This window comes from Phoenix dactylifera, unplaced genomic scaffold, assembly GCF_009389715.1.
Source record: "Phoenix dactylifera cultivar Barhee BC4 unplaced genomic scaffold, palm_55x_up_171113_PBpolish2nd_filt_p 002323F, whole genome shotgun sequence".
NCBI lineage: Eukaryota > Viridiplantae > Streptophyta > Magnoliopsida > Arecales > Arecaceae > Phoenix > Phoenix dactylifera.
In genome coordinates this window covers 20,274-37,468 of record NW_024069562.1, presented here as the reverse complement: position 1 = coordinate 37,468, position 17,195 = coordinate 20,274, and the positions used below count along the sequence as shown (strand labels likewise).

The window sequence follows — 17,195 nt, the reverse complement described above, 5'->3', positions numbered from 1 at the left end:
CTCTTCTTCTGCCCTTCTCCTCCTCGCCGCCGTCTACTTCAACCTCCTCTCCCTCCCCTCCCTCCGCCTCCTTCTCTCCCGCTCCAAATCCCTCCTCCCCCTCTACCATCACCTCCCCGGCCGCCGCCTCCCCGTCTTCTGGTTCATCGGCAAGCGTAAATCCGACAACGCCCGAGTTCTGGGTTCTGGGTCCGGTTCTACAGCAATGGAGATCACTACGAGGGGAGTGCCGTGGCGGGAAGTGCTCCGGCAGCGGGGTGTACCACTATCACATGAGTGGGAAGTATGAGGGGGATTGGGTTGACGAGAAGTATGACGGGCATGGCGTCGAGACATGGTCTCGGGGAAGCAGGTACATGGGGCAGTACAGGCAGGGGCTCCGGCATGGGTTTGGCGTCTATCGGTTCTACACCGGCGATGTGTATTCCGGGGAATGGTTCAATGGGCAGAGCCATGGGTACGGGGTGCACACATGCGACGATGGGAGCCGTTACGTCGGGGAGTTCAAGCTAGGGGTCAAGCATGGGCTTGGGCATTATCATTTCAGGTAAGGATTTCGTGGAACTTATAACTGCATTGCATTAAATAAATGGGCTTTTGGTTCTTGATGTTTCTTGGGAATGTGTAATAAATTGATGTTTGGAGTACTTCGAATTTATCTTTCTGGCTGAAGATTTGGGCTCGCAGATTCTTTTCTTTTTGGCAAAGATCTTGCTCCAAATGTTTTTTAAAAAATTGTGAATTGAATCGGGATTTTAATTTCTTTGATTTGTATATTTGGATTTGCAGTTACCACATCTGATTAGACATTTCCTTGTTCATTCTTACCACCTGCCCTTGTTGCTGCTCTTTTCTTTTTCCAGAACTATGTGGTAGGATTCTAATTGTGTGTATTGCATATATGGATGGGTTCAAGTGGGTGGTTTTGGTCGTTTTTGGGGTCATTTCTAGTTTATCCATTACCAAGTGATTGATTATTGATGACCTAGACAGAGACTAGTCATAATTTCATTATCAATTAAAGTGAAAGTTTAAAACATGGTTTCAGTTCTGGTTTGTTTGGGTGTGTGGAATATTGCTTTTTGTAGTTTCGGTGGTTTTGGCAATTTTGGTGTATTCAACAGTTCAACTCCAAGATTCAGAGTTTCGGTAGAAAAAGGCAAAAAGAAAGATAAAAATAGAAGCAAAGTAAAAGAAGTTAAGGAAAGTTATTAAACAGCATTCAGAGCATTTTCTGATATATAGATAATCTATTTGGTAGTTTTGATAGTTTTAGGTTGAAGTGAATATTCTCATAAAAGTAAAATTAATAAATTGTACCTTGAAGATATATGCTATTTAATTGTCGAATTTTAGTTGGCCAAAAAAAGTTCGTAGTTTAGCAATTGTGAAGCTTCTCCATGCCAAGTGTGATAAATTTTCTTCATCATTTCTTTTTTTTTTTTTGGGGGGGGGGGGTGGTGTTAGAACTCAACTATATTTGACATTTCTTTCTCATAATTTTGAGGTTTAAGCTATTATTTAATTAATTACATCTTTCTATAGAATGCTAGATATTCTAGATATAATGAGATATGTTATTACTGCAAATGGTGGTGTCTTGTAGTTAGTTGTCTCCATTAGTCTTTATTAAGTACTCTAATAAGGGCCTTTTTAGAGGCCTTGACCTATCAAGGGTTAAATATATCATCCATTCCATCATCTAACTCAAGAAAAAGAAATGTAGAAGCTATCAAAAATTGACTATGTAGCTTATGTACTTAAAGAGATAAAGAAATAGCTCTATATGATAGTAAACTCTAAAGTAAGACTTCATGTCCATTTGCGTTCTTTTAGAAATTCAAAGGATAAGTTTTTGAATATCAATGCATGCGGTTGATAGGGTGTGGTTCTCTCTTCCTCGCTTCCGTCCGCTATCAATTGATTCATAGTTAATTTTGGACAGTATTGGCTGAAATTGGCTGAACCATTGAAGCAAGACCGAAATTTTAGTCAGTGTTAGACAAAAAGAACCGAAACTATTGAACTTGATTGATACCCAAATTTGGGTCGGTGTTGGGTCGATCTTGTTTGAAGCCAATCCATTTCAGCCAAAACTTAAAAACTGAAATAAAAGTATTCGTGTAAGTCTTCAGTTCCTTCTCTCCATTTCCTTTTGCTCATGCTCATTTCCCTTGTCTCATACCCATCTCCTTGTTTCCTTCCCCATGCTCTTGGATTACACTTAATATTTACTTACAAAGTCATATATTCTTCATTCACAGTTGTTGTGATAGATCAGTTCACTAAGAAATTTTCTGAAATGGAAACCCAGATTAATGTATTGAATTTTGAGATTTTTCTTATTACTAGGTCCAAAACATGGAAAAAGAGGGTTACTGTAGATGGCTTTGACATAAATGAATCATTGCACATAGTAAGAAAATTAAAGGAAAACCAAAAGTTTCAGGTTTCCTTTATAGTCCTCCTAAATGGAAGCAAAAACTTTGATTGCTATTACCTTTGAAAAAATTCACTATCCTCCCCTAGTGGGAGGCGCGCAACACTGGTTTGCTATTACCTTTGAAAATTGTCTAGGAATAACAGAAGCATGTGTAGTTCAACAAAGTTGGGGGGGCTTACTGATTTCTTGTACTGATCTTAATAAAGAAAGTTCCCCCAAAGAAGATATTTGTTTAGCTGCCAAAAAAGAAAAAAAAAACCCATGGAATGTTGATGCATGTCTTGTTTAGACATAAACATGATCATGGTCTAGGTTTTAGAAGCTTGGGATCGGAGAACTAGTATGCCAAAATGAGCTAACATTTAATGCGTAAAGGGTTTTGATGATTGGTTTTACACATAATAGAACTCTGAAATTTAACTCAAATCTGCAAACATTAGAGATGGAAAATAAATCCATGTTCTCGAACAAATTGATACTCCCAGGTTGATGATATTTACAATCTGAGGCTAACCTCAAATTATAAGTGAGGCAAACAGAGGAAAAAATGAAGCCGCAGAAAAATAACTAGTAAATACTTCAATTCAAGTCATAATCTGATGAAAGCATAATGTTAGGTTCTTCTTTGCAGCTTAAAAGCCTTCTTCCTCAATTGTTTGTAGCCTAAACAAACTCCATTATCCTTTCATAACAAAGTATAATTAAAGAATTTCTGGAAATATCAAAATTATAATTCCATACCCAACAAAATGACCTTAAAAATCAGTTCTACCATGTTTAAAGATCCTTAGTCCTACTTGAAATAAGACCTTAAACACAAAGAATAGTTTAAAATTGGGTATTAAAATTGAAACGAGATACAACTACACAATGTTCTCTCAGAAGTTTATGAAGATTTGTATAACTTAAAAGCAGACTCTTTATGACTAAAGAATATTAAGAAAAATAGTATCATTTATTGAAAAAAGACGGCCTATCTATCTTCATAACTTAAAAAACAAGCTCCCAAAAGTTGACCTAAGATCTATTGTCATAATATGTTTCAGTAGTGCAAATATCATCTGAGAGTTTCTTTGAATGTCACCAGAACACTAGAATCACTTTTGAACTATAAACTCTATTACCAAATTATGTACAGTTAGACTGCTGGATGACTGCTGCACCTAGTCTTTATTTTTTTGAATGGGGAAAACCCACCCTGGTTTTATTAAGAAAATGAAAGAGGAGTACAAAATCCTTTAGAAGGAGGAGAAAATAGGTAGGGAGAAAGAGATGGGTTGAAAGAAAGAACCAAGAAGATGATGAGTTGAGGGAAAGGAACAGCACAAGACACATAAGAGATGGGGTTGGTGATCTTGGCAAGAGCAAACTTTGTCCAGTCTTTCAACATTTTGGTAATTATGCAAAGTAAATTTTCTTTCTTACTGGCCTTGTTGGTGAAATTGATCCACTTGTTGTTTTCAAGCATAAACATTAGCACATGACAAGAGATAGAGCTCAAGCGTAGGGAAACTAGGTTGATTTTTTTTTTGGAGGACCAGGGCCCCAGAGGGTGGTAAAGGGTTTCTCCAACCTTTGAAGTTTTCCAAATGGAGCGGAAAGGAACTATGAAGTCAGTGGTCAGTGGTTTCCCATAGTCTTGGGCAAAGCAAGCAGCATGGAGGAGCCAGCCACTTACATTTTGAGACATGTTTTTGGGTGAGAATTTTGTTGTAGAAAGCTAGTAAGAAAAATTATTGAAGTTTAGAGGGTACCAATGCCATGAATCGATTTGATGTCAGTATATATTATTATGGCTTTGTTTAAGAATTTGTAATTTGATCTGATCGAGAAACCATTAGAGGCAATCCATCTCCAAATGGCACTATCAACAGAGTTAGTGAGATAAGCATGTGGAGACACTGTTGAGGGAAAGAGGCTCCTCAACAAGGGAGTTGTCCGCTTCTCTTTGGAATTTGGGGCAGTCAAGTGGTAACACCACCCACAATGTTAGCACAGGAGCCAACCATGGCATTTGGGGTTCTCACAAAGCTCAGATAGGTTGGAAAGAGGGCATTCATCAACTTACTTCAACCAAAAATGTGTAAGGGTACCCTTCCCAAGCTTGAAGCTGCTAAGATTGCAAAGAAATGTGTTTCTTTTGAGAACACTACACCAAAGGGATGATGCAGAGGAGGAGAGTGAAGCAAGAGGACTACAGCATATTCTTCTTCTCTAATAGCTTTTCCTAATATGGAGTTCTCATGTATCATGCGATGGAGAAAGAAGATGCTTGTGCCATTTGTTTGAGAGTATTATTGAAATTTCTTAATCTTTTGGGGCTAGGCCACCCTCATATTTAGAGAGACAACCAACATTTGTTGCAGCTAACACGGCATGATCCACTGTTCACTGTTGAAGCACCTTTCTAACAGAAGCTTGCCAGATTTGACTGATTTGATCGAAAACCTAGTTAGGAAGGTAAAATGCTGACATAAAGTAATAAGGAAGGACTGAATTTATGAGAGTCGATATATTGCTAAATGAGAGGAACTTGGCTTTCCAATGGTTGAGTTGTTTGTTGATGAAATGTAGCCAATTTGTCTTTCAAAGAGGGTCATCATGGACCAAGGAGACCAAGATAATGCAATGGAAACTCACCGAGTTGGTAGTTGAATATCATGGCCGAGTACCTTCGACCTCGAGGTTTTGTCCTAGGCAGTTGAGAATGCTCTTGCTGATATTTTAGGGCAATGACCAGTTGAAGGAATGGAGGAAGATCTCAAGATAGAAATGTGGATTCTGCCGGCTTCACAAAGATAAAGTGTATCATGAATTACTCACCATCCTATCTTCCACCTTGTGGCCTAAACCAAGAATAGATTCAAAGAGGCAGCATAGCTGATAATGCATCCCAGGACATCACCATGGGATAAAGAGGCTCAGAGAAGAGACTATAGTGCATCCTTGACCATAATGTGCAACTTGATCATGTTATCTACATGCTATGTATATGGCATCCTGTTGTTATTTTTTTCACCATATATTTTAGAATTACTAAAGTTTCCAACTTCTAAAAGGTAGAGAAAAAGAAAATTGAGGTTTCTTTGGAGTTAAAAGAAAGAAGCAAGTCTTCCTATTTTTAAAACCATTTGTTAAATCTTTTTTCTGAAATGTTCTAGAAATTGGATAGTTAACTGATATGTATGATTTGGACATGTTTTTTATCACTTGAATGTCTTTCTCTACGTAGATCCCTTCATAATGGACTCATTTACAAACTTTGCAATTCTTTTATATAAAATTTTGAAAGAGATCACAATAATCCTATATCTGCATTTTGATCCATGATCTAGTATGATTTAACTATCGTACAGTTTTAATCCTTGACCATAATATTCACAATGTCTGACCTTCTTGTTTTTAATTATGCAATATTTGTATGACCTAGACACTTGGCACTATATAGCCTAGTGTTCAATAAATCCATGATGCTTTAAATTTCCCAAAAAAAAGCCACTCAGCATTTGTTAATCTAAACATATATGCATACTTTTAGCTATGTACATACTACATTGGTTCTAATGTTTCCAAGGCATACTTAGTTAGTCCGATGCTGAAATATTATAATGACTTTTCCTAGTTCCACACTTTTTTATTGCATTCATGTATTTTTAAAAAAAAGGGTCAAGCGACTAAGATAGCTCCAACCATAGACCAAAAAATATTAGTTCACTTTTTTTGGAAAACCCATTCCTTTTGGGAAAGCCAATTCCTTTCACTATCACTTGATGCATAAGGTAACATCTCCTGAAAGTTTGCACTTTTAATAGGCATTTTAGACCTTATAGATCATGATAAGCCAGGTGGGTGGGTTATCGATTTGGATGTCCAACCCATGTGTTTGACTACATGGCATAATTAGGTTGTTTATGTCTTGTGAACTTGAAAGCCATTCACAATATTTTACCTAAGATCCTATCGGTTCGATTTAGGCCGAAATTTGTAGAAAATCAAAAATAATATCAAAGTTGAAATCTATACCAATCATGAGTGAACATTTGTAATGCTTAGAAACAATAGATCATCTTTTGGAGTTTCCTTACCCATACACTAGAGCCTTGCAGATGTGATGCACATGCTCAAGCAAAAGTCTAGACTGTGAAGGAAGCTGATTGCAGTAAAAAACAGAAAAAAAGGAAAAGGTGGAGGCGGTCCAAGAAACAGCCTTTTAGATAAAGGAAATGCTGGATGGAGTGGTTACTCATTAGAAATTGAAAAAAGGACAAAAACTTAGTGAAGTTATGTGTGAGGCTGGTTGGGGCCCCAAGTGAAATTCTATATTTTTCGCAATAGAGAAGGAATTTACCCAAGGACCAAGGCTCTTTTTAAGTTGTCAACTCAAATTATTATCTCAAATTTCTTTCAATCAAAATCAAATAATAAGGAGCTCTATAATTAGTCCATTTAAAATTGAATTAAAGACAAGATTCTTAAACTAAAGAACATTATTAATTGATAGGTAAGATGCGATGCATTTGTACTATATACATTCAACAAATACCTCTGTCTTTTCAGTTGAATACATGAGGTAATTATACATCATGAGATGTATATGGTTCAGGATGGGGCCATTGAGCACCTAGATTGTCAGCCCACGATCTACTAGCTTAGGCGTTGCCCAAATTTGAGCTAGGCCTTCATTTTTGAGCCCCGCCTCAAGCTAGTCAAAAGATATACATTCACTAAACTATAGGGAAATGGTAATGACAAAGTAGTTTTTACTATTTAGAGCAAAAAAGCTATAACTTATATAGATGACAAGTATGCCCTTGAGAAAAATAAAGCACCGAAAAGTTTCATTAACTTCTAAGTTGTCTTCATGGTCTTATCCTCTCTCAAGTTAGATGCTCCATCGCCATTTTCTAGGCCATTACCTGCGCGGCAACTAACTGCATCGAGGCCATCTGTGCCTTGGACAAAGACCATAACAAGAAAATTATCCTCGAGGAGGGTGGTGTCCCCCTTTTCCTCCACTTTACTCTTTGCTCTCCTCTATCCATCTATCTATCCATGCCTAGATTGTCGCCATCACCGCTCTCTCCAACCTCCCCACTATCACCAACCATCGCCAACCCCATTCACCATCCCCCAACTATATGTGTATAGCTTGGACTAGGTGGAATGATGATGAGTCCAACTCTAGGTATCCTGTGGTGCCGAGTAGATGGCTACAAGCCAGCAAAAGGGGATGTTGAGCTATTTATTTTGCTACAAATGAAAATGAAGGAGATAAAGTAAAAAATGAGAGTAAGCTAATTAGGGATTAAGACCAAGCTATGCTCCTCTATGAAGGGCTAGAGGGGCATAATGGTAAATAAAATTTTAAGCTTTAACATTAGTAAAAATGCTATGACATTATCATTTCAAAACTATAAAAAAATTGAATTTGTTCAAAACCAAACTGAATCACAAGGTTCACTTTAATATGAAAAGATAAGTGAGCTAGTATCCCATAAACCTTTTGTCTTCATGTCTCTTCTGAGGCATTTATATTACTTACCATATGAAGAGCTTTAATTCATCAAGTATTTTATGATAAGCTTTCAGTGGATCAAAATAAATTTTGATGTTCATTATACAAATTAAATAAAATGAATTTTTTCATCCTACTCTAAGAAAATGCCATTCATTGTGACACGTAAATTGCAAATGCAAACCTAGATGCAGACCAAGTGAATCGATAAATTGGGTAATTATTAGACTACTTGATAGACAAGTTGCATTGAGCTGATTGTGGGCTGGCTTAATGCAATTTGTGCATCTCTTTGTCATCTTTCTGTTTTCTATATACTATTCAGGATGCTATAAAAAGGAGATGGATGGCTTCGATCCCCTCTAATAAAATAGCATGATCATTTTCTTTTATCTTTCCCCATCATAGGTAACCATGCATGTCAAAACAAGGTCAGCGATATGTCTTGCTAGTAATGGAGGCCATGGGCTTCGTTTGCACTTTATAAGCAAAAATCTCAAGCAAGATTGTCTTTTTTAGTTAAGGCGTTTACGAGGGATTTTTATTGTATAAACTTTGTTTTTTTCTTTCTATTTATATGTGTAATTATTTAATTAGAGTTGTGGAAAGATTCATTTTGGTTTCAGATAAGGGTAGTCCTAGTGCCATGACATCTAACTTGACCAAAAAGGGAAGAAGGGTCTATGATGGCTTTTATTGTGATTTTGGAAGATGCCTTTTATATGGTACATAGAATTGCACATGGTACATACATAAGGAGCGCTCCAATAAAGGCTATTATATAATAATGGTCGTCATTTAATTGGGGAAGGCTGAGGACTGCCATATCTAGGTGACAATGAGTATAAAAGTCACTAACAGTAACACAAAGCTTTGCAAGTTAGCGTGTGGTCTGTGTTGATTGGGTAGTGCAATATTTCCTCCTTTATTTCATGCTTAGTAAAATACACGGTATAGCACAATGTCTGTCATGTTATGATATCAATTCACAAATGACAAAGAGTATAATATCTTGAAGACCAGTTGTGAATAATGGATAGGTAAAGGTTCACCTTAACCTGCATCCTTGATGTATAGTTGTGTGGGATAAATATAAGGTAAATATATAGAACATTTGGAAATCAAAAAAAAAAAAAAAAGCTAAGAAAAGCATAACATGTGATGCTAATGCAAGGAGCCATCCCAGTGTTATGCAAAAACTGTCGATATTGAGCAAGAAAAACAGCTTTGCTACACTGGTGTATTTTATTTTAGAATTTACAATAAAAACTAGCATTTTTATTTTCTTTTCTTTCATGTTGCAATATGTGCAAATGTTTACACGCTACAATATGCTGTTTATTGATAGCATTGGACTGTTTTTTAGACTTTATATGCTTATTCAAGTGCCCATTTATTAGTTACATATGCATACTCGAAAGGTTGTTTGTTTAAATATAGATATACACTAAATATAAATATTATTTGATAATAATTAAATTATTGTAGTGAAATTTGGTTTTGTAATTAGAAAGAAATATGCATTGTAGGCCATGTAACATTGAAATTTTGACTGAATCAGTAATCTGGCATTTACTTATTTATTTATTTTTGCCAATAGGACTTTAATCATCTTGTTGGAATCCCTGTCCTCTAAAAGAATCTGATATTTTTTGACACTTCCATGTGCAGAAGTCGGAAAAAGTTAGATGAGTAGTTTAGTTAAAATTTGATGACCTAAGTCTCATTGGCAAAAATAAAGAAATAAGTATATGCCAGATTATCGATTTGGTCAAAATTGTCTAGTTGCATAGGCTACTTTTCATCTTTATTTGTTGCATAACCAAGTTTCAGTACATATTCAATTATTATCAAATGATCTAGTGTCTATCTCGTCTAAGGAAAACAACATCTTGAATAAGTGTATATGGTGGAAAAACAACCATCAAATAAGTATGCAGTCCTGCATATAGTAACTGAGTCACTACATTTTGTAAAGTTTCGTGGCATATTGCATCATTTAAAGAATTGGCACATAGTGACTCGAGGGATGAAAGGAAAGAATAAAAAGTACTGCTAATGTCTAGGGTTGGGCCAGGAGCGTCTCTTAACGCCTTCTTTTTCTTTCCATCGGAAGTTATTTCACAAAGATTTGCCATGGTGTCTCAATTCCCAAGCGATCGCACCAAAAACTCGAGTTCCTTTTAGATTTCCTTCTTGATCAATGACGACCGCTGTCCGTATCAAGGTCATCATCAATATCGATATCGTCACTATCATCAATATCGATATCATCAATAAGATAACCTTTATGCTTGTCATCCAGGAACTATTTTGTCTAAAAGACAGAAACTAAAAAATGAACCATAGCTATTATTTGTCTATTATTAACTACTAATATATTATATAACAATCATTACAATGGAGTTACAATTACATTTTGGCCATTTATTATTTTGGTATTCCTTATATATGTATAACATAATAGGGAATCTCTCAAAATCATTATGATTGCTTCTAAAACATTAGAGTTATCCATTTTTGGAAGCAAGTTGAATCTTCTTCCATTCTAATTAAATAATTCATACTACTATGTGAGAGAAAAATAATGCCTTAAAAAAAGTGCTTTTGTATGCAGCATTGATGAAGCAGGCTAGTCCATGTAAGATCTATACCTGTAGGGGTTCAAAACAAGCTCATGACACTGACCTCTAGCCAAAAATTCCAACCTTGTACTATGAATCCCATCTATGAGAGGGGAAAAATAACCACAAAGTTTTATTTAAAGGGATCATGCAATCCATCTCCTTCTTATATCAATTTTTTTAAGATAAGACTGAATATCATCTGCATGGTATATGAAAGATACAAAATATGAGTTGATGGAGGAAAGAAAGGTTTCTATAATACCGTTTATTGTTATAATAGTATGGCGAGAAACGATGGCAAATAATGAAGTCATGATGCTATGTTTAAGAAAATCACTATTAATAGCACTAAGAAATTATTTTAAAATTATTCAATCAAAAAAAATAATTTTTCCAATTGACAAATGCAACTAGTAAATAACAGTGTTACTCCATTATGGCCGTGGAAATGGTAAAGTAATGACCATTATTTAAATATCCATTGTCGATATATATCATAACTGACCTTCTACTATAACAACTATTATAATAGTCCATACTTTAAATGATGTAGGAAAAGAAGAAATTAATTGGGAAATAAAACAACATCAGACTGTATGATTTTGATAGAGAAAGGAAGTAATGGAGGGTGGAGCAGTGGAGAAATAGGAAAAATCATTAGTATAAGTAGTGACCCATTCGATCCAAAGAACTGAGTGAGTGCTGCGACTCGAATCCATGGACCAATGATGCTGGATAGAGGCACAACTCAGCCATGCAAGATGTTCCCACAGAAAAATTGAGCAAAGCAAAATAAAAAAAATACATAGAAGTGTATCAGTAACAAAAAATAATTGCATCAATGTTAATAATTATGAGAATTGATGATTAATAAGTGCTTTGTAATACTTAACACCTAATAGAAATATTTGTAACATTACTAATGGATTAGTATTAGTGACAATACTGGCATCTTGCACTTGAAACTTGCATCTAGAACTATCAATTGATTCGAGTGGCTTGAACTTGGTTCCAGCTTAATTCAAATAAGCTTAAATCAAGCTTAATTTTACCATAACTGAGCCAAGCCCGAAACTAGTTAATCAGCTCAAATAAATTTCAAGCCAAGCCTAATAACAACCTGGCTCAATCAGGCTTGGCTTGATAATGCTTGAATCAATTTCAACTTGATGGATGTTATCAAGCTTAAATTAGACTTGATCAAATGACAACCAAGTAAGCTGATCTCGATTTTCAAGCTTGTAATTAGTCATAAGTCAAGCTTGGTTCAATTATACTACTATTTGCATCTAATCCAATCATCCACATGAACGCACCCTGCCTGCAAGGGCCTCATAAAAGTGGGCATGCTTTACTCAGTGAGCTGCATATAGTAATTGCATATAGAGTATCTCGTGGGGTCAAGGAATTGCATCCGCATATGTGATTGTATAAACCAATTTTTGCAACACTATATAGGCTCCCCTTGTCCAAAGTTTCTTTGTGTAGAATTTGAGAGAACTACATGAAGGGATAATGCTATGTTGAGAACAGGTTAGAAAAAACACACAAACCATGATAGTTCATGCCTTGCTGTATAAGATAAAACTGAGTTCTGGGCTAACTTAGGCATGTATAGGGGTGGTGCCACGGGGTGGGGATGGGGTTTGGGGAGAGTGGATGCCCTCATTGACCTAGATAGTCTTTTACCCCTCCCATTTTTGTGCATCTCTTGGTGTAGCATGGAATGCCCTACCAGCTCTACCTCCCTCCCCCACCCTCACAACTTGTGCAACTTGCAGTGTTGTGTGGGCCCTTCACTATTTTCCACTCTCATGTTAAGTGTGAGAGTGCGCTGGTCACCTCACCCTTGAACCCACCTAGGTCCACATCAAATAAAAAAGAACAAGAAAGAAAAAAAAAAAAGAATGATATGGGGACTTGTGTCATGTTAAGGAACATTCCTTTTCAGCTAACCTCTTTCAATTCCCAATCTCTCTTTCGTTCTTAGTAATCTAGGAGACTAGGACCATAATACACTTCATCTTGTTCTTGCCCTTCCTATCCCTCCCTTTTACCAATACCATGATGTCGCCCCCTCTCTCTTTACCAGCCAACTTTACAATCTTTTAGGGCATTGAGGCTCCAACACTAATGATGGCTGACTAGCGCCTTTTGGATTGTGCATTGTAGGATTTTTGATGAATTTCTCTATGTATGCTCCTTGCTTCCGGATAAAATATCCATTTAATATTTGTTTTCACTTTGTAGATATATGATTTATATCTATGGTTAGGCTGTCCAAAAGAGAGATTGCTGGTATTGAGGAAATAGTTGATGCCCTTGATTAAGGTTCGTCGTCTCGGTACCAGACCCTATACTAATGCATACTAGCATAGTGTCGGTACGGTACAGAATTTTTTGGCATATCGAGTGTTGGTATGCCACTCATACCGGATACCGGTACCGAACCGGTACGGTACGGTGCGCCTCGTACCGTTCGGTTCAGGCCGATACGGCATATCATGCCCTTGATTATTAAGTATATAAACTAAGGGCTCCTTTTTAACTTTTATTGACATTAATGTTGAAATCCTACATGTGCTATAGGAAGAAAAAAAGAGTGGTCTTTATTAATCTTGGCATTTATCTATTCTAGTGTCCAATAGCTTAGAGTTATCCCTCATTGAATACATCAACATAAACAAAGAAAATCCAAAGTCGCAATTAAAAATTATTATTTTGCACAAACCAATAAATAATTAAGTATAGGGTAAATTTAAAACACAATATTCTGTTTCAGTCAACCAAACATTGGACCTATAGTAAGAAAATACATTAGTTCCCCTCCGATGTGGAAATCTTGGCTTACCTTGGGATTAAGTTGACTTTGTTAATATACTTTTGGTAACATGTTTGAATTTTATCTTAAACTAATAACAATTAGTTGTGATACTTAAATATAAACTTTCAGACATTTCGGATAAATAATTTTAGTACTTCAAATAGTTGTACTTTCACTCAATTTGAAATATCTAGTGGTTCTCCACTCTGGGGTATCGACACAACCCAAGCACTGGTAGTTCCACTAATCAATAGCTAAGAACTTGTTTAATATGATATCGCATTTTATCGTCTAAAAGAATCCCACTTAAAAACTTTGAGAATTGAAAAATGTGTAGATAATAATGTATGGATTTTGAAGAGACAAAAGCCAAATGCAAGGCTTTCAAAGCTTATTCCTTTCCTTACTAAAAGAAATTTGCTTAGAATTCATTTGAAAAAAGTTTGGTAAAATATATTGATTGTCTGTTTGTACTTGATTTCTTTAATGAACTTGGGTAAGAAATGTAGGCTGTGTACCACATCTCATGCAAAAGTACTGTGGGTTGAGATGTACAAGTGATATCTAGCAGAAGCTGGAAAGAATTTCCCCCTCGTTAACCCATCATGGCATCCCTTCTGTCCTGTCTTCCCCTTACTTCTCTCTCTCTCTCACTCACGTGATTGCTTAATTTACTTCTATTGTTTGCTAAAAGATCATTCGTACCTGCTGCTCTATCTTTTTGATGCTGAGATCTCATGTGAACTTATTTTTCCTACCTGTTATATGTGATCCTATGATAGATACATCATTTTTCGGTCTTAATGTCATGGTTGTTGCATGAGGTTTTGGATTTAGTGTGCTCTGGAATTTCTGGACAGCTAAAAAATCTCCCTTCTTATCTTTAGAACATGCTAGTCAACCCTAGGAACATGATTTAGCAGTTCCAGCAGTCATGTTCGGATTTACTGCCTGCAGCAATTTTGTGGACAGCATCCAGAGATATTTTAAAACCATAATGTCCTCTTAGAAGAGCCTCCAAATCATCTCTCAGCTGTCAGCAAAGAAAATGGAAGCCTTACGGATACGAGAATTGGACTCTTGGCAGATCTGTAGAATCTTTAAAATCTCTTTGTAAAATTATTCACATCCTGAAAAAAATGTGTTTTGGAATAATTTTTAGAACATCTTGAAGCATTCTCTGTCTATTATTTAGAATCACCCGATGGAGATTCTTATTCATAAAGTGTTTTAACTGAGATGAGTTCGTCATTTGATCAAACTTTGTTGTTCCTATGGTCCTCCTGGTTTTGTTGTTGTTTTTGTTGCAAATCTGGGTATTACCAGAATAATAATGTGCTTCCATAACTGACAAAAGTAATATGTCAAACAGTAGTTATATATGGATAATTTTGGCCAGACATAATGACATGATAATTCTGACAACTGAACTGATACTTGCTAAAGGAAAGAGACCTCTAGAAAATGAAACACTGACATTTAAATGAATTATATGGCCTCCTTGACTTGCATCCAAACCTTTGAATAAAAATAATTGGTCTATTCCCCAATTTCATTGTGCTCAAATGCTACCAACAGCCACCTTATAAATGATAATTATTAGTGTATCAAACTGGGGTCCAACCAATTCTAAAATATGAAAATACTGGGCCTGAGCCCAGCCACTTGACACCTATCAATATTTAATGACTTTGTCAATTGGTAGCAATCAAAGTTGTTTCATGATTGCAGTTAGTCTTTACTATTTCCTTTTTAGCATGTCTTATCCCACCTATATGAGATTACTCTGGATCAAAGTGTTACATTGAGGATTAATAATCTTTTCAATCTAATGTCCTAGTCAAGGAGCATTTTGCAATAGGGGGCCGCCATGGAACCTAGAAGTTAGTTGCAAGGAATTTTTATTTTCATGTTAGATAGTTCATGCATATTCAACCGAGAAATCCAGACTTCCCAAGACTGCTTGACTCGGAAGAAACCTAGATGATGAGGCATAATGCTGAATTATAAGGCAAACAACAAAATAAAGTCGCTACGCAATTGCATCTAGTATATGTTTCAATGTACCGAAACTCGCATGCTGTGCTAGAAGCAGTTCTCTGTAAATTCAATTGTTTAATGCTTCATTGCCAACTTCTAATTATCTATTTCACACAGGAATGGGGATACCTATGCTGGAGAATACTTTGGAGACAAGATGCATGGTTTTGGAGTTTATCGTTTTGCAAATGGGCATCAATATGAGGGTGCCTGGCATGAGGGCAGAAGACAGGGATTGGGGATGTACACATTTAGAAATGGGGAGACACAGTCAGGTCACTGGCAAAATGGTGTTCTTGATATTTTTAGCACACAGAACATCCTGCCTGGGTCTTCAATTGCTGTCAATCATTCCAAAGTGCTGAACACAGTTCAGGTAACAAGACATTAGTTTTCCCCTTCGGTAGAACAAGGCTGCTACTTGTACAAATGACAGTTCTATTACAGTTTACATTAAAAATTAAGAGGCAAGTGAATTTAAACATGAGATGTACAGTCATGCTGATTAGCCTCCATATCATCAGGAAGCGCGGAGGGCAGCAGGAAAGGCATTTGATGTTCCCTGGGTTGATGATAGGGTGAACAAGGCTGTTGCAGCGGCCAATAAAGCAGCTGAGGCAGCCAGGGCTGCAGCAGTTAAAGCTGTTCAGAACCAAGCCTCCAATGATGGTGTTGGCATCCCAACCCTACTTGTGGAAGACACCTTGCTTGGTATTGCGTAAGTTCAAGTCAGTGGAAGCAACATTTGAATTAACTGATACCAAGAAGAATTTTCCGGCTGTGCATTATGGAACTCCTTTTATCTTCAATCCTTTTCTGGAGCATTAGATAACTAATCCTTGCTCAAAGTCACCTCCAGTTGATGACCGACTGTGGTCAGGGTTTTCCTTTTGTTCTTTTTTTAAATTCTTATGTGTAGATATTATGAGTGGCCATCAATGTGGAGAGGGTAGGATTTTCCCATAATTTTACGTTGTTTTTTTTGTAAAAAGAGTCTTATTAAGTACATGTATGTGAATTGAACCTCATTTTATGAATTGTATTGTATGTAAAACAGAAATGTTATCAAAACAAAGAGTTGTCTCAGACTAGCATTTTGCTTGGAGGCAAATACTTTTGCCTTATTCTTTATTATTCTACTTCACAGACGATGTTTATTTATCATGCTCCAAGGTTGTTAGTGGGAGACATACTTAAATTTTGATTCAGAGTATTCCTTGGTTATGGTGGTGATGCTGATTGAAAGTAGATTTGGATTAATCTTTACCAGCAGTTCATGTGTCTCATTTTTGTGCAGCAGTGTTATGAAAACCCATGGGACCTCTGTCTCATATGCATATTCCATATTTCACAGCAGGGGCAGGGAAATGTCTGCTTGGCCTGTAAGTCAAGCAATTCATGTGTTGGGTCCAAAGGCCATCAGATCATATTGTTGCTACATGGTTCGTTTGCTTTCTGCATAAGTTGCTTAGGTTATGTAGACCAACTTTCTTGGGGCTGGTTTCTTCCTTTTCGCTTTTCATTCTGGCTGGTCAAATGCTTTCTGATAGCATCAACTATGGCTGGATTAATATGTGATGCTCTTCAGAAGACCAATCAATCAAATTGTGACAATATTATTATTATAAAAATATTATAATATACTATTAATAATATAAAAAATAATATATTTGATTATATTGTATTATATTATAGTCTATTATATGATTATATTATAATAATATAATATTATTATACTATAATATA

General features: G+C 36.2%; 1 protein-coding gene across 1 annotated transcript; it reads left to right on the top strand.

The window, feature by feature from the left end:
- Positions 1 to 7: 7 nt before the first annotated feature.
- Positions 8 to 16,535, top strand: LOC103716338 (junctophilin-2-like; the record flags this gene model as incomplete). The annotated part of the gene is given in 5 exon segments (XM_026808187.2): positions 8 to 164; positions 167 to 226; positions 229 to 547; positions 15,567 to 15,825; positions 15,974 to 16,535. Coding segments are annotated over 5 exon segments (993 nt in total), but the record flags the coding sequence as incomplete, so codon positions are not given.
- Positions 16,536 to 17,195: the final 660 nt, after the last annotated feature.